Genomic DNA, 21,060 nt, shown 5'->3' with positions numbered 1-21,060 from the left:
GTTTACTCAGAAGGAAATTGATCTGTATTTAGTAAATCTTACTCTTGTGTAAATATGCATAAACACATACCCTTAACAGTCAAATTGAGGAGGTAAATCTACTCAAGATCAATCTCCCTTTTGAGTTGCACGAACCTTACTTTGATGGCATTTTGGTGGCTATCACAGCTTGAAGACATCTCCTTATCATTTTTCTCAGTTATCTCCTACTGAGATAATTCTTGTTGGTCACTTCCTCAAAAAACCTTTAAAGCCGCCACAGAAGTCAGACCGAAGGGAAAGGCAAGGAGTCTGGCAGAATATTTGCATTTTATTACGAATTTTAAACCAAGATATTTAAAAGTTCTGTTGTAGCTTTCATTCCAAAAAACACGCAACTCTCTCTCTCTCTCACACACACACATATATCTATAAAAACACAGGTTTTCCAGGTATTGTACTTGAGAAAAGGACATTACTTTTTTCCCTCCCTCCCGACCTGGTATTGCTGAGTGTTCAAAACTGGCACTTTGTTAAAAGTAAAAAAAAAATAAAATCAGTGCTATTTCTTAGCCAGAGAAGCACCAGTTTCAAAGTGCTAACCGGAATGAGGAGGGAGAGAAGGGAGAAGAAGGGGCCATGCAGCAAAACAGAGACATTTCTTGCCTTTTCCAAGGACAGCAACTAAACAGCCAGCACTCCCAGGCAAAGCGAAGCCCTGGCCTTACTGGTAATAGGCAAAGCGAAGGAAATACTGTACCTCAGGCGGCAGTACAAAAGGGCAGCAACTGGACATTTATTTTATTGGATAGTAATTATTATTATTATTATTAATATTATTATTACGTACTGGAAGTAATGAGAGGCAGGAGTTTCTGGAGCTGCATCTGCACTGCAGAAATAATGCAGCTTGACACGGCTGGCATTTGCAGTTTTGTGAGACATTTAGCCTTCTCTGTTAGAGAGCTTTTGGTGCCACAACACACTACAAATCCCAGGATTCTGCACCATGGACCATGTTACTTCTGCAGTGCAGATGCAGCCTGGGTCTCTCTGCCTCATATACCAAAGGAATTCGTTTGGCTTTTGGTACTTACACACCCTGACTTGGGTTGGACATACTATTTAATGGTCTGTCTCAGCCAGCAAATGTCTGGGGTCATTCCTGGCGAAAGCCAAACTGCCCTTCAAATGGAAATCCTAGCCATTGGTTGTTGTGCGGCTTCTGATTTAGGATGAACCTAAGGTGAACCTACCATGGGGGTTTTGTCTAAAAGGTTTGTTGGTCGCCACTGCCTTCCTCTGAGGCTGAGAGAGTGTGACTCGGCCAAGCTGTGCGGGGATTCAAAGCCTGGTCTCCAGAGTTGTAGCCCAGGACTCAAACCACTAGCCACGCTGGTTCTCAATCCTAGACAGGCTACAGCAAATTGGGGGAAGAAACTGGGGCCCTCCAGCAACTGCCAAAAATAGGAAGAAAACTCCAAAGTGTCAAGAAGTTTAATTCTGTTTTTAAAACCCAGGTATTATTATTATTATTATTATTATACACCCCTCATTCTTATATCCCCCCTTTCTCCCGACATAGGGACTCAAAAGCGGCTACTTTTTAAATACCTACCAATCTGGGGCAGGGTGCCAGCTCCCTATTTAAAAAGCAAACTGCTTCTTCTTGAAGCTTCCAGAAGAAATCATCCACCTTTTCTTTAAACAGCCAAATAGAAGGCAACTTGGGGAGAACAGAAGGGCTTCATGTTGCCCACCTTTGTCCTAAATGATGCCACTAAAGAGGGCCAAATATTTATTTATTTATTGGATTTCTATCCCACCATTCTCCCCAGTGGGATTCAAGGTTGCTTAAGAAAACCATATATATATATATATATATATAGCAAGTGGCCCTGTTGACAGCCAGCTTTGGGAAGGAGGTTTGGCAAGGCTCTGAGCAACAAAATACACAAATAATAATAATTATTATGATGACGATGACAATGACAAAAGGGTAAAATGGCTTTCACAGTACAGAAGGCACAAACTGTTCAAGAGCGGATGAGGAGAGAGAAAAATTTAATTTAAGGCTGTCCCTGCACCCACAAGCCTGGCTTGGGGCTTGGCTACTGAAGTCACCATAGTGGTTGCCAGCTGAAGATGCTGATTTTGGGGTGGAAGAGGAGATTTGTCCAGCCTCCCCCTGCAAAAAAAAGTCTTACTCTTTGGGTGCTCCTGTCCCTTTTGAGTCCAGATGTTTGGGCAAAGTGGAGGAAATGGCAAAGAGGCCATAGCCATCTCTCTTGTTCTTCCTCCATCCCAAATTGTCCCCCTGGATTCTTCAGCAAACCCATGGGTCCCCCCCCCCCCCCAAAAGCATACCTGGCTGGATTCCCCCACAAACCTTCTCCAGAGTCCAGTTTGGGGCAGATTTCAAAGAAGTTAATCTCTTGCAGCATTAAAAATAAGGAGGGGAAGGGGAAGGGAAATATGGCAGCACATGAGTCCCTAAAAGCTTCCAAGACGCCTGCCAGGCAAGTCCAAGGGGGCCAGATGTCTGAGTCCTGGGGGTCAAGAGACCAAGGCAAGTCTGGAGATGGGTTGGCAACAATTGTGGGAGAAGCTCCTGCCATTGCAGTCCAGGACTGGGGCCGAAAAGGAGGCTCAGGATCGGAGCTAACAACCAAGTCCAGTCCAGGATCCAGGTGGTCCGGTTTCTCCCCCACATTCACACAAAATGTTCTAAGGCACAAGTGGTTTCTTTGGTTTTTAAACCCTGCAAAGTGCAGGCATGACTGAGTCATAGAGCTAAAGGAGACCCCAAGGGCCATCCAGTCCAACCCCATTCTGCTATGCAGGAACTCCCAATCAAAGCCACCCAGCCTCTGCTTAAAACCCTCCAAGGAAGGAGACTCCACCACTTTCTGAGGGAGTGTGCTCCACTGTCAAGTGGCTCTTACTGTCAAGAAGTTCCTCCTAATGTTTAGGAGTTTGAATCCATTGCTCCATTGTGTCCTGTTCTCTGGAGCATCGGGACAAAAGCTTGCTCCCTCTTCAACATGGCACCCCTTGAGAGACTTAACCAGGGCTCTCATGTCAGCCCTTGACCTTCTCTTTTCCAGGCTAAACCTACCCAACTGTTTAAAGCACTCTTTCTAATGTTTCAGTGGCATCACTTTTCCTGTAGTCTCCATAGACTGCTCTGTGTTCTAGTCTCTGGAGCATCAGAAAACAAGCTCGCTGGCTCCCTCCTCACTAGATAGTTAAACAGGGCTATGATGCTTTCAGCTCTTCGCCTTCTCTTTTCCAGGCTGCTCCCCAAGTCTTTCCTCCCAAGGGGGCTTGGTGGGTTTGGGGTCCCCCTCCTCTGGAGGTCTGTCTCCCCGAGGGTCCGCGTGTTTAGGGGTGCCCTCTCGTTCAGGGGCAGGGCCCCCCCATGGCCTTGACCAGGGAGCCTTCGGGGAGCTGCCTGAAGATGCCGCGGAGGGTCTCCAGCTCGCGGCTGAGCTGCTCGACCCTTTTGCGGAGGCGCTCGTTGTCGGTGCTGAGCTCGAGGACCTTCTGCTGGGTCTCGGCGTTGCGCTGCTTGGCCTTGTCCCGGCTCTTGCGGACGGCGATGTTGTTCCGCTCCCGACGGACCCGGTACTCGCTGCTGCTCTTGTCCAGCGCCTTCTTGGAGGCCTTGGAGGAGGAGGAAGGAGCCGGGCCGGGCGGCGGCGGCGGCAGCAGCGGGTGATGCAGACGCTGGGGATGATGGTGGTGCTGCTGCTGCTGGGGATGATGGTGCTGGTGGTGGTGATGGGGGCTGGGGGCCGGGGTGGGCGGCGGCGTGGGCTGGAGGTGGACGGTGGTCTGGGCGCAGTGGGCCGCCTGGTACTGGAGGTGGCTGCAGTGGGCCAGTGGCGGGTAGAGGGCGGCCAGGGCGGCCTCCTCCTCCTCCTCCTCCCCTTCGTCCTCCTCCTCCTCGCGGGGCTCCTGCTTGACCAGCACCGGGCGGAGCCCCGGCAGCAGCCCCGGGCCCAGGCCGCCCCCCAGGAAGCCACCGCCGCCGCCCTCGCCCTCGGCCTTGGGGTCGCTGTAGCCGTAGAGGAGGGCGGCGGTGCTGCCCGGGGCCCCCGGCAGAGGGAAGCCCGGCCCAGGCATGGCCCCCGGCGGCCCTTCCTTGTGGCGGCTGTGCTGGAAGAGGTCGGCCAGGAACTCGTCGTGGAAGGCGCCCGGGTCGATGTAGGCGCTCAGGTCGATGGAGTGCTCCTGCTCGCACAGCTCCGCCGACGGCAGCTCCGAGGAAGCAGCAGCGGCAGCAGCCGGGAAGAAGAAGGAGGAGGACGAAGAAGGAGCCCCGGGGCCAGAGGAAGGGACGGGCTGGTGGTGCTGGTGGTGGTGGGTCATGGGAGGCCGGGGCTCCGCCTCGTAGAAGGGCTCCATCGGGGAGCTACTGCATGGTGGGGGACCCCCTTCGCCGAGATCCGACCCCAGTCCGGCTCCTGAGCGCCTTCCCCTGGAACCGGGCTCCTCTGCTGCACCGCCTGCTCCTCCTCTGGGTTCCTGCCAGGCGCCCTGCTGCCCAAGAGCTTCCCAGCTCCTTCTCTTGCGCCCTCTCTCTATATATATGTCTATCTAGTGGAGGGAGGGCCGGGCCTCGCCCTCCAGCGCCCAGCCTCCTCCTCCCAAGGGGACCTTGGCCCAAGGCCGCCGCCTCCTCCCTCCTCTCCGCAGCCCAGGCCCACTGACGAGGCCGGAGATCCTCCTCCTCCTCCTCCTCTCTCAGAGGACTCCTAGGAGCCTAGGCTTTCAAAGGCACCCCAAGGGCCCTCCTCCAGGCCACGCCCCTTCTTCTTCTGCCCTGCAGGAACTCCCAGTCAAAGCGCTCCAGACACAGACAGAGATGGCCAGCCAGCCTCTGGCTACAGGCTCCTCTGTCAAACAGCTCTTACTGCCAGGAGGTTCTTCCTAAAGGTGAAGTGGAACCTCTTTTCCTGGAGCCTGTATCCATTGCTCCATTGGGTCCTGTTCTCTGGAGCAGCAGAAAACAAGCTTGCTCCCTCCTCAATAGGGCATCCCTTTGCATATTTAAACATGGTGACCATGTTCCGTGGCAACCTTCTCTTCATAGGATCCTGGAGCTGGAAGGGACCCCAAGAAGGGCCACCCAGTCCAACCCCTTCTGCCATGCAGGAACTCTCAGTCAAAGCACTCCAAACAGACAGGCATCCAGCCTCTGTTTAAAAACCTCCAAAGAAGGAGACTCTATCATACTCTGATGCAGCCATCTTCCATTGTCAAATAGCTCTCTTACTGCCAAGGTGTTCGTCCTCATGTTGAGGTGGAATCTCTTTTCCTGGAGCTTGCATCCATTGCTCCATTGTGTCTTAGTTTCTGGAGCAGCAGCAAACAAGCTTCTTCCCTCCTCAGTGTCACACCTCTTCAAAGACTTCAACAGGGCTCCGCCTTCTCTTCCTTGGGGTCTCTTCCAGACTCTTCCCATGGATGAGGCCTCTCCAAGACCCTCTGGGCTCTGCTGCCCTTCTTAGCTCCTGTGCATTCCTTCTCATGGCCTCCTTGATCAGGTCTATCCATACGGCATGCGCTCTCCCTCTCTTCCTATTACCCTCCACCTTTCGCAGCATTATCCTCTTCTCCAATGAGTCATGCCTCCTCACGAAATGGCCAAAGCAGGGCAGCCTCCATTGCGCCACTTGGGCTTCCAGGGAGAGTTCTGGCTTGATCTGTTCAGGGACCCATTTGTCTGTCTTTTGGCCGTCCCCAGGATCCTCGGCACTATTCTCCATCTCAAAGGCACTGGTTTTCTTGTTAGCCACCTCCTTGACTCTCCAGCTCTCACCTCTGTACATGGCGATGAGGAACAAAACGGCTTGGGCAATTCTAGGTTCAGGGCTCAGTTGTGTATCTTTGCCCTTTAGGATCTCTTCCAGCTCTTTTATGCTTGACCTTCCCATCCCTAGTCTCTGGTTTCTTGACCGCAGCCGCCATTTTGGCCAAAATCTGAGACTTCTGAGATTACATCTCCAAGATGTTTTATAAAGAACCGGCTTGGGATGTTGTTTCATTTTAAAATGTTGTAGACAGTGTTATCTTTCTAAAATACATTGTGTCCATTTAGTAGCTATACCTATTTTTAAACATTGTAATAACATAATTCCTTTTTAATGCACCATGAAATGTATGTTTTTTATGTGTTTTAATTATGTTGGAAATGAATTAAAATTATTTAAAATAATAATAATAATAATAATAATAATAATAATAATAATAATAATAATAATAATCCCAGCAAAGCCAGTTTGGGGCTGAGGGAAGTTTCTGTTTGGGCTGCAAATTCCCCGATCCTAAACAGCCAACACAACTCTCTAAACAGTTTACTTTGGAGAATGAAAATACCTGCTTCCAATAAGGTTCAGGAAACTCACCTCTTTTGGATCACACCTTCCAGAATCCCTTTAGGTTCCTAGAAAAAGTCATGGTTTATTCCCCGCCTTTTTTAGAGCTATAAATTTCAACATTTCTCAACCAAAATGACCTGGAAAAGCTTTGGTTTTTCTTTTAAAATGGGGACTCTCCTGGCCAACCTCTGCAGGTGTCACATCGCACCATTTGCTGCAGCACCGGTATCACAAACGCCACCAAGAACCCACTTGATGATGGAAATACACCAACCGGGCAGCTTGGATCTTGGCCGTTTTTAGAGGGGGGGAAATTGCCCGGCCGATTAATGCTGTCCAAAGGCTTATAATGACCCGGGAGTGTTGATAAGGAGCGCTCTGAAGTGTTCAGAGAAGTCCAAGGTACTTTGAACAGTGTGCTCCAAAGAGGGAGGGATGGGAAAGGTGTGGAGAAGATCAGAACAAACAAAACGGCACTGAAAGACGCTGTCTAAGCTTTAAAAACACTCCACTTTCCTTCCTACCTTTTGAACTGCAAGGCGTCCTCCTCTTCGACGTCAGCCAGCATGGCAGCAGACCTGTCTGAGTCTGGAGGCCAGGTTTCCATTCCCATTTCGGCCACAGAAACCCACCGGGCGGGAACTGGGATACGTCTAAAGGAGAGATAAATAAACACAGGTTTAATAATAATAATAATAGTTAATATAATAGTAATAACTTTTTATTTATTTCTCGCCTCTCCTGAACGCTGGAGGGGAATTAAAGCACATCAGAATTGAAAAGGAAGAAGGAAGTTAGAATGATTGGTAAGATGAAGAAGTAAGAAAGTTTCAGTATGTGAAAGAGGGTAAGTGTAAGTGAAGAAAGTTAGTATAGTGAAGAAGAGATATGAAGGAACGAAAGGATTGGAGAGAGGAAAGGAAAGGAAAGGGAGAAGAGAGAAAGGATGGATATGAGAGAGGTTTGCTTATGAAGAGAATAGGTTTTAATATTTAGAAGGTAAAGATGTTATATGTAAATTTGTTTTTGTGGTTAGTATGATTTATGTTATGTTTGTTTGTATTTTCTTGTCTAATAAAATTTAATTTAAAAAAAATTGAAAACACATAAACCCACATTTAACAAAGCAACAATACTATAAACATTATTAATATAATTTTTAAAATATAATATAATTAATAATAATTAATTACTAAAACATGAGAGAGTTTGAATTATAATGATAAATAATATATTGTTTCTATTATATTGTATACTATACAACTATAATGGCAGGTCCATTTTATTTTATTTTATGTACAGTGCTCTGTAAACTTACAGCGCTTTAAAAATAAAGTTTAATAATAGTAATATATGATATATTCTTGTCTATATATATATATATATATATAATATATATATATAGACAAGAATATATCATATATTAGTTAAAAACATATTAATTTTATTATATATGTATATATATATTATATAATAAAATTAATATGTTTCTATTATATTGTTTACTAAACAACTATAATGGCAGGTCCATTTTATTTTATTTTATGTACAGTACAGTGCTCTGTAAACCTACAGCGCTTTAAAAATAAATATTAATATAATAGGATATATTATATTATTGTATATATTATATTATAAATATATTATATATTATGTTATTATATAATACAATTAATATATTAATATTAAATTGTTTCTATTATATTGTACACTATACAATTTTAATGGCAGGTCCATTTTATTTTATTCTATTCTATTTTATGTATAGCACTGTGTAAAGCTACAGCACTTTATAAATAAAGTTTAATGATATTAAAATAATATTAATATAATATTATATATATTATTTTATTATATAATACAATTAATATTACAGCACGAATATAATATTAATATTATATGGTTTCTATTAAATTGTTTACTATACAACTGTAATGGTAGGTCTTTTATTTTATTCTATTTTATGTCCAGCGCTCTATAAATAAAGTTTAATAATAATAATAATAATAATAATAAATAATAATCAATACACTATTGCATTGCTCCTTCTTCTCCCAAACAAAACAACCCTAAACGAGCCCGTCTAATTTCCCTCCTCGCGCAAATAGCGAGGCAAAGGCTTCTGATTGGACAGCCGGCCTGCCCATCTCAGATCTCCGCGCCTCTGATTGGTTCCAGCAACTTAGGTCCCAGACAGCCTCGTTTGCGATTGGCCGAGGCAGCTGCCAATCCAAGCGGGAGGGTTGCATCATCCTGAGGTAACACGACGCCTGATTGGCTGCCTCCGGTTTCGCAACCGCTCGGCGTTTGTGGTGGCTGCTTGCGAGAGAAAGAAGAAGAGAAGGAGAAAGAAGGGGAAAAGAGAAGAGGGAGGGGAACAGATAGGGCCTGGTGGGCCCGCGCCTCACAACTACCTTAACGCGGATCGATATCGGGACAGGTACGGTTCCTCTGAGGGAAAAGGGCGGCATATGGTTTGTGGGGCTTTATGCGTATGTTTATGTGGGAAAACCTCCCCGAATTTATGGCTGTGGCAATTCTTTCCCTCAGTGCCGCACTCCCAACTCACCTTCTTCGGTGTCGGAGGTTAAATAAAAGGAGGAGGAGAAAAGGGGGAAATATGTGGGGAGGGGGCGCCGCAAACAGGCGACGGGGGGGCAGTGCGCATGCGCACCAGGAGCTGGCGAGGGCGATCCGTGTTGTGCGCATGCGCGGGCGACAAAGTCATTCTTCCCTGCGCATGCGCGCTTGTGTGTATATTTCCCTTGCTCTCTTTGCCTCTTGGAGTATGATGCAACCTTGGAGCAACCGGCGGAGCCACGCCCCCTTTTGGGATGACGTCACGGCGCGGAGGGAAACCTCTTGGAACTCTATGGCTCTAGAGACGCAGAGCCATGATCCTGGGCAAGGAAGGCACACTCTCTCAGCCTCCAGAGGAGGGCAGCCAAAATGGTGAAGGGTCTGGAGACCTTACCAGGAGTGACTGAGGGGGCTGGAGAAGAGAAGGTTAATAAGAGGTAACATGAGAGCCCTGTTTAAGCATCTGGAGGGGGAGTCATGTTGAGGAGGCAACAAGCTTGTTTTCTGCTGCTCCAGAGAATAGGACACAACGGAGCAATGGATCCAAGCTCCAGGAAGAGATTCCAGCTCAACAATAGGAGGAACTTCCTGAGAGTAAGGGCTCTTTGATGGTCAAAGATGCTCCCTTGGAGGGCTTTGGAGTCTCCTTCTTTGGAGGTGTTTAAACAGAGCCTGGGTGGCCATCTGTCCATGGGGACACTTTGATTGTGAGTTCCTGCATGGCAGAACTAGGTTGGACTGGATGGTCCAACTATGATTCCTTAGGGTCAGAAACAACTTGAAGGCACACATCAACCAGAGCATGGCTAGGGAGGGCAGCTGTGGTGGATCTGGGGCTCAATAGGTTTGCCCCTTTGGTCTTCTGAGGGCCACACCGGTTGCCGAAAATTGCCCCATCCCTGAAACAACAAAAAAGGGGTATCCAGGGTGAGCCAATATGGCATAGTTTGGGTGCCAGATTAGGACTTTGCAGACCTTGGTTTGATTCCCACTCGGCCTTGAAACCCACTGGGCGACCCTGGGAGAGCCACACTCTCTCGGCCTCAAAGGAAGGCAATGGGAAACTTCCTCTCAACATAAGAACCAGGGGTTTTCTCAGTAATGTTGCTCCATCCGCGAGAAGACACCTTCTGCGCAGCTGCCTCCTGAGTATTCAGCCTCTGGGTTTCCATGGGGACATTCCTGTGGGGAAAAGAGTCTGCACAATAGGGCCACACCTTTGGGGTGTGTGCTTCCTCTTTCCGTGACAATTCAAGCAAAGGCTAAGCAAGCCCAGGGTTCTGCTTAAAGGTCTTGTCTGGCTTTTGGAATCAGGTAAGAGCTGTACTGTGTTTTGCTGACAACCTCAGCATTTGGGTCAGTTTAAAAGAGCTGTTTCTTTCCGTTGTTGTTGTGTGCCTTCAAGTCATTTCTGACTTATGGCAACCCTAAGGGGAAACCGTCACGAGGTTTTCTTGGCACGTTTCTTCAGAGACGGTTGGCCATTGCCATCCTCTGAGGCAGAGAGAGTGGGACTTGCCCAGGCTCACACAGGGGTTTATATGGCCGAGCTGGGATTCGAACCCTGGCCTCCTGAATTGTAGTCCGACGCTTTACCAGCAGCTGTTCTGTGTTTTAATCACTGACAAATTTCACATTTGTGGCTTTGACTTTTGCGGATTTGATTAATATGTTCTTTCTGTGACTCTCTGGATCTTCCATCATGACTCTATGGCCACCTATTAGCGCTGAAGGACCTGGAGATTCCTAGAGAGCACACTTCTCTAGGCATTTGTAGGCCCTCCAGTACAATTTTATGGCCTCTCTCTGGTGGATATTGACCATAGAGTTCCACTGGAGGACCTAGAGATTCCCAGAGAGGCGTTCTCTCAGGTTAAAAAAAGGTTGCTTTTTAATGGAGGAGTTCCTTTGACAATTTTGGCAGCATAGGCCCAAAGAAACATCTTCCTGCCCTCCTTTACACCTCCAAACCTAAAGTTAGATGAGAAAGGGGTATTTTTTCCTCCTGGCTTTGTGGGGAAGAGGTTCAGGTTTGACTACCAAGTCCAGTCATATAAAAGTACCCTTTGCACATTTTTTAAAGATGCGAGGCACCTAATGTCAAAAATAGCAAACGCTTGTCTTGTGGATTTCCAAACGGCTGCCTACTCTTCTTGCCAAGTGAGTGGAGGAAATGGCCCAAGAAAAATATAGGGAAGCAAATTGCTGTACAAAGGGTATTATGTCTGGAAGTGTCAGATACCTGCCCTTCATAATCTTCATGATTTCTTTCCTGACCCAGCAACAAGCCTGGGAGGCATCTGGAGACGCTGGCTTACCTGTAACGCCTGATCCTGTTTCCACAATAGCAGCCTTCCCATATATCAATGGATACTCTCTCTAGTAGGCTGGTACACAGAATAAGATCTCCTTGTCCTTCAGTCAAGCTGCCTTCTGATCTCTTCAGTGCTGATTTCTAACATCAGGTCATATTCACAGCTGGAGCAGAAGGAGCAGTTACAAGCTCAGGCATGTCTTCAGCATATTTTCGGAAGCTAGCGATGGGTCCAGAAACTTGGGTCTGTAGGATGGGCAAGATAACCTTCCACGGCTCTTTTCGGGCTGGCTGCAAAACAAGAGTTTTGCTAGGAGTCGTAAGCATAGTCTGTTTGCTTCCATTTTGCTTCTTGTGGCAGCACAAGCAGCAGAACAAACTGGAAATGGTTGGTATATGGGATGTCATCATACTTTGTTGTGCCCTTTACAAGCAAGAATATGGAAGCCAGAAACTAATTGCACAAACCCAGGATTCTATACTGATCAGGCCAGTGTTTCTGAGCAAAAGTCTTTAATCTTTGAGGTTCCTGGTACTTCTCGTTTTACACATCAGACTCCGAACAGTTGTATTAGAATCTCTTGGCTGTTAGTGATGTGGCATTGAAGCCATATTAAACATTCCCGATTTGAAAAACGAAGGCCTCCCTTTTCATTCTGTGAAAAGGGATTAGTAGTTTTGTTGGTGAAGCTGCTGTGCTGACTTCCAGCTGGAAAGATTTGGAGAAAATGTGTAAAAAGCAGAGCAAAAGTTAGACAGGAAGACCAGTTGCCAAGACAGAGTTGTGAAACTGGAAGGGCTTAAGACTTGGCTAGACATTTGCCCACTTGGGATGCCCTTGTGATGGCTGAATGTAGCCAGGCATGTTGCAGAGAGGTTGCCTAAGGGTGAGGTGACAAGAGGGAGCAAATGGCTGTGAAGGTGGTTTGAAAATGGCTTTAAGAAGAAACGGTAAATAACCCAGGTATGTTTGAGGCTTAAATCTATTTTATGGGAGATAAGGTTATCAATAGTCTGAAACTATTAATATAAACACTATACTATACATACACAATTACATGCCAGCCAAGCTGTCTGTTGTGAAAATTAATCCATCTGACTTTGAACATGAAAATTTACTGAGATCTTAAGATGTCAGTAGTGTACTGTATATATTGTTCAGCAAAACAAACCTGGATAGAAATAGATCCCATTCAGTGATGTGGTCTTCTAGGGCAAATATTGGAGAGAAACAGCAAGAATGAATAGGTGTGGCATTGCAAATGTTTAAAGAAAAACCCTCTGCTTTTCTTTCTAGGTTCATCTGGTACTTAATCCACTTTGGGAAGGTGGTTCTGGAAGCATCCTGGAAATTCAGAGTACCTCAGTTTTCCTTAGACACCATACTGTTGGCTTAAAGAAGAGTCTGTCCAAATGAGCAAGACATCACCGCAGAACACAACTGCAGAGACCAATGGAGTAAGTGTCATCTACACACAAGCGCACACAAGCGGGTTGCAACAGGTGCCTCAGCTGGTGCCTGTTAGCCCAGGAGGAGGAGGAGGGAAAGCAACGCCTCCCAGCAAACAGGGAAAGAAAAACTGCAGCGTCGATAGAAACAGTGATGAATACCGCCAGCGCAGGGAGCGTAACAATATGGCGGTGAAAAAGAGCCGCTTGAAGAGCAAGCAGAAGGCCCAGGATACTCTGCAGAGGGTCAACCAGCTGAAAGAAGAAAATGAACGCTTGGAAGCCAAAATCAAGCTCCTTACAAAGGAGCTCAGTGTACTCAAAGACTTGTTTCTTGAACACGCTCACAACTTCACAGACAGTGTGCCGCCTCTTGGCACAGAAAACACAATGACAAACTCAGATGGCTCTGGGCAGTAGATACACTCCCCCCAGCTCTTGGGCAGAACAATGTAGGAACAGCTTCCTCTACACAAGCCCTGGAATCAGAGAGGTGGAAGAGACCACAAGGACCATCCAGTTTAGCCTTCTTCTGCCGTGCAGGAAGACATCATTGAAGCACTCCTGACAGGTGGCCCTCCAGCCCCTGTTGAAAACCCTCCAAAGACAGAGACTCCACCGCTCTCTGAGGCAGCGTCATCTACCATTGAACAGCTCTTGCCATCAGGAAGTTCCTTCTGACGTTTAGGTTAAATCTCTTCCTGTAATCTGAACCCATTGCTCTGTGTCCCAGTCTTTGGAGCAGCAGAAAACAAGCTTGCTCCATTCTCAATGCGACATCCCTTCCCATGGTTAAAACATGACTTTCATGTCTCCCCTTAACCTTCTCTTCCCTGAGCTAAACATACTCAGTTACTTAAGTCACTCCTTGATGGTTTCCAAACCTTTTACCATTTCAGTCACACTCCAGCTTGTCAATATCCTATTTTGTGATTCCAGGAAGAGGAGGAGGGAGTAGTGCTTGGAAAAATTAGGTTCCCAGGACCCCTGGGAGTGGTGCTGCTCCTCTACAACGCATCGCCAGTGTGGTTGGGGTGGCATTTTGCCCCCAGGTAGTGAGTCCAAAGCCAGCCATCTACATCCCGCTAGGCAAAGCTTCATTATTACGGAAGACAAACTGGCGCCTGTGATCCAAAGCCAGGACAGTTCAGCAAGGAGCTCAGAAGAAAAACGCTCTTCTGCCAACTTCCTGTACTCTGCCAAGGTGCTCTGAACTTACTGGCCATGGTGAAGCTGCTCTTTTCCCTCTTCCTCCTCCGTGAGAGACCAGGAGGAGTGGTCCAGGCCAGCCTTTCCCTTTGGGGGTTCTTTGGAACAGAGAGCCTTGGGATGCCAGCTATGCCTCTAGAAGCTTCATCCGATCCTGAGGAGAAGGGGTTGTGCGTGCTTTGTCTGCACCTGTTGCTTAGATTTGGGGACGCCTCATCTGCCTCTCAGGGAACCCCCAGCAGCAAGTGTGGCATGGTGTGCAGAGATTGGGGTTCGGGATTTTGTCATGGGGGTCCTTGTCAGTTGGTTGGCCCTTTGGCTGCTCTGCTTTCGGCAGTGCTTCTGCTCTGGCTGATGCTTCCAGGCATGGGGAAGTGGGGCTTTGGGATCCTCCTCAGCTCCAGTCAATTTCTGGTCTACCTTCTACCTGGCAGAACTGGGCAAAGGTTAGCTTGCTGCTCCCACCAGTCTTTAGGAAGAACACCTGAGCTGCCCTTTGCAAGAGAGCCCTCCTCTTGCAAACACACCAGAGGTTCCAGATCATTTGACCATCCTGGGATTGGGGCCTTGACTGTCTACTGCTGATCCAGAAACAGTTGTGGACTGGCCAGAAAAGCCCTGCTGTTGTCAAGACACAAATGGAGAGAACCTTCTCTGAACTCTGCAACAACTGTCATTTTGTTTGCGTGCGTGTGTGTTTGTTTAATTCATAGGCTTAACACTGAAAGGTTGGTGCAGGTAAACTGCAGGCTGTTTATTACCAAGTATTTGTTTTGAACTAAGTGTTAATGCGTTTTCTGGTCTGGCATTTTTGACTTAAAGGAGAGGCGAATGGACAAGCATCGCCAACATTGTTTTTCACTCAAATAAGGGCTGCACCATTCTACTTAAAATGCCTTCTGATGTGATAAGATGTGGTGATGGGGGAATGAAATGTTTTATGTACATTGTTTTTAGGATGAAACCCTTTCTTTAAAATTATGGACGCTAGCCAGAGGTGCCATATTAGAAACGTTTGCTCCCAATTTCTTTGGAACAGCTGGGGCTAGAAAATGTGAGCAGTCTTCAGGCTGATTATTCACCTACTGGTTAATGTAAATCAGTGGCCCCCAAACTGCCCTTGAAGAGATTTTGGACTTCAGCTCCCAGAAGCCTCAGCCACATGGGCCAATAGTCTGGGATTCTGGGAACTGAGGTCCAAAATCCCTTTAAGGACACAGTTTGGGGACCACTAATGTAAATGGTTGCGCAGGTAACAGCCTTAAATCAGCTATTGTCAGAGGGTGCCTGAGCAGTTAGCAAATAGATGCCCGGTTTCGTGGGAATGATGAAAGAGCTGGTTTAAACAAAACAAACAACTTCAAAAATTGATTTCTTCCCCTTTTTTCCTCTTGTGAGATCGGTTGAGGTACAGTTTAATTTGAAATTGAGGGAGGAGCCCTTTTCGAACTTATAGCTCAGATCCTGGCTGGATAGAGCTTTCAATCATTCATAGAGGAATGATATGCTCAAGTAACAGTGCCTAAGAGATAGTAAAGATGGGACAAGGCTGAGGTTTGCACATTTCCTAGGTCTGTTCAGATGTCAGTGTGGCCCATAGTCTGGGCAAAACGCATTGCCTACCTGAGGTGCCCCAAGTCGGTTGGTTTCCCAAATGTGTACCTTTTTCATAGCCTACAAAGTTCTGGACATAGCCTTTCCCCCAAGTATTGTGGGAATGTTTCTGGCCTCCATTTGATGCTGCCAAAGGCATGCGGGTGAGATGCCCAAACGGCTGCTGGTGAGGCTGGTGCATCTGTGACTCTTAACTGGGTCTTGCTGGGATGCAAGCCCTAGAAATGAGTCTAAACCTCCTCCTTCCAACCCTGTGTGACTGCTGGGAAACCTTGTTGTGTCAGTTAGGGTTGCCTCTCTTGTGAGGCCAGTGCCTGGTGGTGTACAGAGGTGAAAAGTATTTTCACAACTCACAGTCCCTCTGATAAACAAAAGGCAGGTTTATCACAAAGGGCTTTAAAGAGGGGCTGCTTTAAAAGCAGATGGTCCCCTCGCTCCTCTGGCCCTTCTGCACAATGATTTTTACATCCTTAATGCTGTAATTGTTTTGGGACAGCAAGCAGGAAGCTCCTTGGCTGATTCTTTGACGGGAGAAAGAGACATGGAGGCATAGTCTGGCTGTTCACTGCCTGGTCCCTCCAGCCACCCAAATTAGTTCTCCTCCAATTTACAGAAATCTAAAATTAAGTTTGGGAGTTCATTTTCAAAAGGTAATCCTCCTGACTTGTGTCTGCAAAACCAGTTCCTTGCTCTTTGACATTCCTCTGGAGAAACACTTTAGCTTCGTGATACTTTTCAAAGGCTGGTGACAAAGACTTTGTGGTATATAGAACATTTAACACATTAGACAGAGCAGGGAAGGCAGCGTAACACCGCTTTAATTTATTTTTCTTTTCTTCATTCGAACCGTTTTCATTGATAGTATGTTTGCATATGACTGACTGGACTAGTGAAAATGACTTTTGTACCTCCTCTTTCCTTGCAGTCGTTGTGTTTGTATAAGCATTTAGAAATACTGGGTCAAGAACGTGGCAACAGTGATAGAAAATAATTAAAAAACACCTTGCAAAATTGTGCTTCCTTGTCCTTCTGTGAGTGGTCAGTGGTCCCCAAACTCTGCCCTTTAGGAGAGTTTGGACTTCAGCTCCCAGAATCCCAGACTATTGACCAACATGGCTGAGGCTTCTGGGAGCTGGAGTCCTAAATCACTGAAAGGGCACAGTTTGCTCTCCATTGAGGGACCAAACATCAGAAGAGTTCAGTTTTTCCAGTGATGGAAGCGGTTGGCAACAAGGTCCATGTAAGTCATTGGTTACCAAATTTTGATTCTCCAAATGTTTTGTACTTCAACTTCCAGAAGCCCCAGCCAACTTAATCAGCAACCAGGAATTCTGGGAGCAGAAGTCCAAAACATCTGTAGGAGCAGAGTTTGGGAATCACTGATGTAAGTGAACACATAGTTTAGCATGGGATGGTTAGTATATCACCCTTCTGGGCATATAAGGAATTCTGTGCAGCATACAGGAATGGCTGTGTTTCCTCCCAGAATGAAAACACTGCATCAAATCTCCTTAGCTAACAGATGGAAACTTGGGGGGGGGTTGGCACCCAAAGTTTGCTGCTAAGTGGCCAGGCTGGGGCCAATCATCTTCATTTTCTTGTGAGCTCACTGGAGTGTGTTGCAGACCTCAACCATACCCTGTTCTCATCTTCAGAGCAAAAAGCCCCACACAGTATAACCATTTTAGTCCAAATGTCTTCACAGTGAAAGGACCAGACTTCAGAGTCATGAATTGACTTCAGTGTCAAAATAGCCCAGCCCTTCCAGCAAGAGGATGCTTGAAAGAAAGAGCTCAGGGAAAGAAATGGAAGAGGGATGAAGGCTCTTCTTTGGGCAATTTTTATTTGTTTAGTCCAACAGGTTTCACCATGATTAATTCAAAGCAACCATTCATCTGCATGTGTTAGTACAATCTTAGAATATGCTGATTCCTATATTTCCTTATGATTAGTGCTTCCCAGACAGCAAGTGCATCCATCCTTCAAACAGGACAGGGCTCTTTGCAAAGAAGCAAAGTTAAGGTTGAGCCATGATCCGTTTCAGGCACCTGAAGTTACCAATTTTTTTTTTCAATATAAGCCTTTGCAGTATGAATGCAGCACAAGTCACAAAGCCTTCTTTTCCCCCCTCTTTGTAATAAAGGAAACAGCTGCTTTGCTTTAAAGGAGCATTTGTGGAAGTGGCCACATTCACGTGAGAGGGAGCCCTGGCCACTTTAGGGACCGCTGCTTTGGCTGGAGACAGAGGCAAAGGACTTGGGGTTGCCCTGGGCTTCGGCCATGAAGGCCTCGATTTCCTCCACGGTGCGCGGGACACAGGTCAGCAGCTCCATCCCGCTGGCCGTCACAGCAATGTCATCTTCAATTCGCACCTGGGGGGGAAACAGACACACTTAATGTGGCTTTTTCTGTGCATCTAAATGCATCAGAGGAAATAGACTGAAGTCTAGGAAAGCTCATGCTGCCGACTTCTTTCAGTGAGTCTCAAAGGTGCTACAAGATCTCTTTACATACTGATTCCAGAGACTGACATGGCTATATCTTTGAATTTGCCAAGCTCCGTTTGTCCATTTTTAATGGAGTCTTGCCTTCAAAAAAGTGAGTCGTGGCAACAGATGCCATGCAGCTGATAGGGTTACTAAGACCTTTGAAGCCTTTCCAGTTCTCTCTGGGCGTGAATGAAAAGGCCGGGGACCGTTCTCTGCTCGGTCCTAATCTCTTGCCGCAGTTAAATATGCAGACTCAGTCATTACCCCTTATCTTATCAGAAATGTGCTAGTGAGTCTCCAAGCTGCAATAAAAGCAATTTTCGCCAAGTGCCAAATCCAAAGAAAAAGCCGCCCCCCAAGTGACTCCCACCATAGAGTTGCCTTAATTGTTCCTGACCTCGTGGCAGCTGGATCTAAAAATATTGCCAATTCAACATTTGTCCTCCTTGCTTGCAAAACAGCCCATTAAATTCAAACAAAGACAGCCACTGAGCCCCTATTAATGTGCTCAACCAGCTGTTTGTCAGATTGCCTTCTTTATTTGACATTAATTTACAGGTATGGCAGACCTGAATGGAATAAACTTTACAGAAGCAGGGCGAGAGCAGTCCAGTCCAAACCTCAACCTTCTCACCCTTTCCTGCTCAAAGTATCTATGAAACGGGGACATTATATCCTTCCAAAGACAAGGCAGAACCAAGAACATACAGTGGGAAGGGAGGAAATTGCACCCCTGGCCACAACTGACCTCATTCCCTTTTTGCAGGAACCCAAATCCCAAGGATACCCCAAAATCCCTGCCTTGCCTGTTCTGGTCACCCTGCCGCAGGTGCTTTCTTCCTTTCCAGCCATAACTGGGACAACAATGCCCAGCATGCCCATAAAGATAGACTGAGTTAAGGTTTGGCCGGAGGGTGGGTAGGTGGGTAAAGGTATTAGGCTGTAGGATAAGTTAAGGGTTTGGGGGAACCTACAGATATAAGGTTTTGCGACAGCGTACAGATATTATAGACTGAATTAAGGTTCGTGGGGGGCCTACACATATTTGTAGCTGGAGGTCTCTCCTTGGGTCTCCTTTTGTAGAGATGGGATGATCTGAAGGAAAACCAGACCCATGTCTCCCAACAGCCCTGGAAAGCCCTTTGCATTTTGCGGATTTGATTAATATGTCCTCTCTAGGTATTGCTAGGTCCTCCAGCGCAACCCAGCTGGAAATTGACCATAGAGTTGCGCTGGAGGACTTAGAGGTTACTAGAGAAAACACTCGTCTAAACATTCGTAGGTCCTCCAGTGAGATTCTATGGTCAACGCCCAGCAGTTGTTAACTATAGAGTTGTGCTGCAGGACTCAGAGAGGTGTTCTCTCAGTTCAAAAACATTGCTTTCTGCAGATTTTCCGCTTTCCTGGGGGTCCTGTGCCCCTAACCCCAGCAGATGCAGAGGGCCCACTGTACTCCACGCAGCTGCATTCAGCCTTTGACACAGCACAGAAACGGCTCCTTCCTTCAGGTGGACGTTGCAAAATTTGCCAGGACACAGGAGCTGTACCGAGAAGAGGAGGATGGTGTGTGACGCACGCCTCTCTTCCCCGCTCACCCAGATCTTGGTTGGTTTGCATGGACTGATAAAAGGAGCAGCACAAAGCCCAGATAACCTCTCAGACTTGCCCAGAGAATTCAGCAGCAGAAGGTAAAGTCCCACACGGCGTGATAAGATTGTATGCTCTGCATACAGGACTTGCAAAGCACTGCGAGGGCAAAGCCAAGAGTGGATGGATGACTCAGAGCACTGGATGTTCATTAGGAAACTTCCACAGGGAACATTCGCTGGCTGACTGAGTAACTTCACCTATTTATATTCCACCCCATGTCTGGAGATCTGGGATAGAGCAATCAGTAGACTCACTCAGGACCATCCAAAAATGGTTGGGAGTACATGTCCCATCAGCCCAAGCCAATGATGGGGAACCCTGGGAGATGTCCTACAGAGTTTTTAGGACTCCTATGTCCCATCATCCCCAGCCAATGGAGTGTAATGGTAATAATAATAATACGTTTTATTTATAGACCGCTATTCCGCAATGATCATAGCGGTGTACAGTAAAAATAGAATACAATACAAATACAAGGTGACAATTAAAGGAGGGAGAAGTCTCGTCCTTCAGGCAGTTCCTGATGTTGCTGGGTCTGCCTGATCGCTCCCTCTGAGGCCAAGATGACAGTTAAGGAGTGAGGGGCCTCTTCCTTCAGGCAGTCCCCGATGTTGCTGGGTCTGCCTGATCGCTCCCTCTGAGGCCAATGGTGGGAGTTACAGTGCAACAACATCTGTATACTTCCCACCTCAATCTAAAGTGAGTCGGATGTAGAGGTAATACAAGCAACCCTTAAAAATTATAAATTAATACAAAACAATTCCACTATGGCTAAGAAGGCCTTGAGGAATAATTTCAGATGGGGCAAATATTTCTTCTGACCATGTTCCAGGTAAAGCATTTAAACGGGTTTCATGTGTGCCTCTTATTTCCAAAGGATGGATGTTGTCTCTGCTGCACAGGGTTGCCTTCCCCTTGAAGGAAAATGCATAAGTCTCATAGAGGCTTCCTGATCCCTCTTTTCACTGGAAGCATAAATTGCTTCTATGGCACAGAACCTTTCAAGTGACCCAGGCTGGTAGGCTATTTGTTTCCTACCTGGACAGAGATGGCCTGTCCTCAGTCAGCAATTGGCAAGAAGTATGAGCTGCTGGAACGTTTCCATTACAAAACCCAATATGGCTTTGCTTGGTGTAATGCATGAAGAACATAAATGTATTGATTTTCTGATCTGGGAAGAGAGTTTCCATTCAGCTAGTGGAACCTAGTGGCTTACAGTCTGAGCTATGATTCAACAAGGCCCTGGCGTAAATTGCACCTCAGCAATACATTCTATAGGCGAATCCTCTCCTCTTTCTCAGTCTCAGCACTATCTTTCTCCCCACTGCCCCAAATCTGCAATAGGAAGATTTAAAATATGTTCAGCAATCTGAAGATTTCCATAGCTGCA

General features: G+C 46.7%; 4 protein-coding genes across 4 annotated transcripts in view; 1 reads left to right on the top strand and 3 right to left on the bottom strand.

Annotated features, from left to right (window-relative positions):
* Positions 1-8,439, bottom strand: part of LOC121914285 (fibulin-7-like) — a 106,210-nt gene extending 97,771 nt beyond the window's left edge. Inside the window, exons 1-3 of the mRNA XM_042437576.1 lie at positions 8,396-8,439; positions 6,890-7,018; positions 136-245 (exon numbers count right to left, since the gene is read on the bottom strand). The gene's annotated coding sequence lies outside the window, so the exon portion shown is untranslated. The remainder of the gene's footprint in view (positions 1-135; positions 246-6,889; positions 7,019-8,395) is intronic.
* CEBPA (CCAAT enhancer binding protein alpha) lies at positions 3,246-4,651 on the bottom strand. The gene is given in 3 exon segments (XM_042437577.1): positions 3,246-3,678; positions 3,680-3,760; positions 3,763-4,651. Coding segments are annotated over 3 exon segments (1,005 nt in total). The 5' UTR covers positions 4,390-4,651; the 3' UTR covers positions 3,246-3,381.
* A 198-nt stretch (positions 8,440-8,637) lies between the features above and the next one.
* Positions 8,638-15,043, top strand: CEBPG (CCAAT enhancer binding protein gamma). Its single transcript, XM_042437578.1, has 2 exons — positions 8,638-8,805; positions 12,557-15,043. Exon 2 carries the CDS (start codon positions 12,673-12,675, stop codon positions 13,126-13,128), a length of 456 nt encoding a protein of 151 aa, XP_042293512.1. The 5' UTR covers positions 8,638-8,805; positions 12,557-12,672; the 3' UTR covers positions 13,129-15,043.
* Positions 15,044-16,321: 1,278 nt separating this feature from the next.
* Positions 16,322-21,060, bottom strand: part of PEPD (peptidase D) — a 76,988-nt gene continuing 72,249 nt past the window's right edge. Inside the window, exon 15 of the mRNA XM_042437574.1 lies at positions 16,322-17,903. Coding sequence (XP_042293508.1) covers positions 17,748-17,903 — 156 coding nt within the window. The 3' untranslated portion in view covers positions 16,322-17,747. The remainder of the gene's footprint in view (positions 17,904-21,060) is intronic.

This window comes from Sceloporus undulatus, chromosome 8 (genome assembly GCF_019175285.1).
Source record: "Sceloporus undulatus isolate JIND9_A2432 ecotype Alabama chromosome 8, SceUnd_v1.1, whole genome shotgun sequence".
NCBI lineage: Eukaryota > Metazoa > Chordata > Lepidosauria > Squamata > Phrynosomatidae > Sceloporus > Sceloporus undulatus.
Note: the sequence above shows the minus strand (reverse complement) of the source record. Positions and strands in the feature narration are given on the sequence as shown.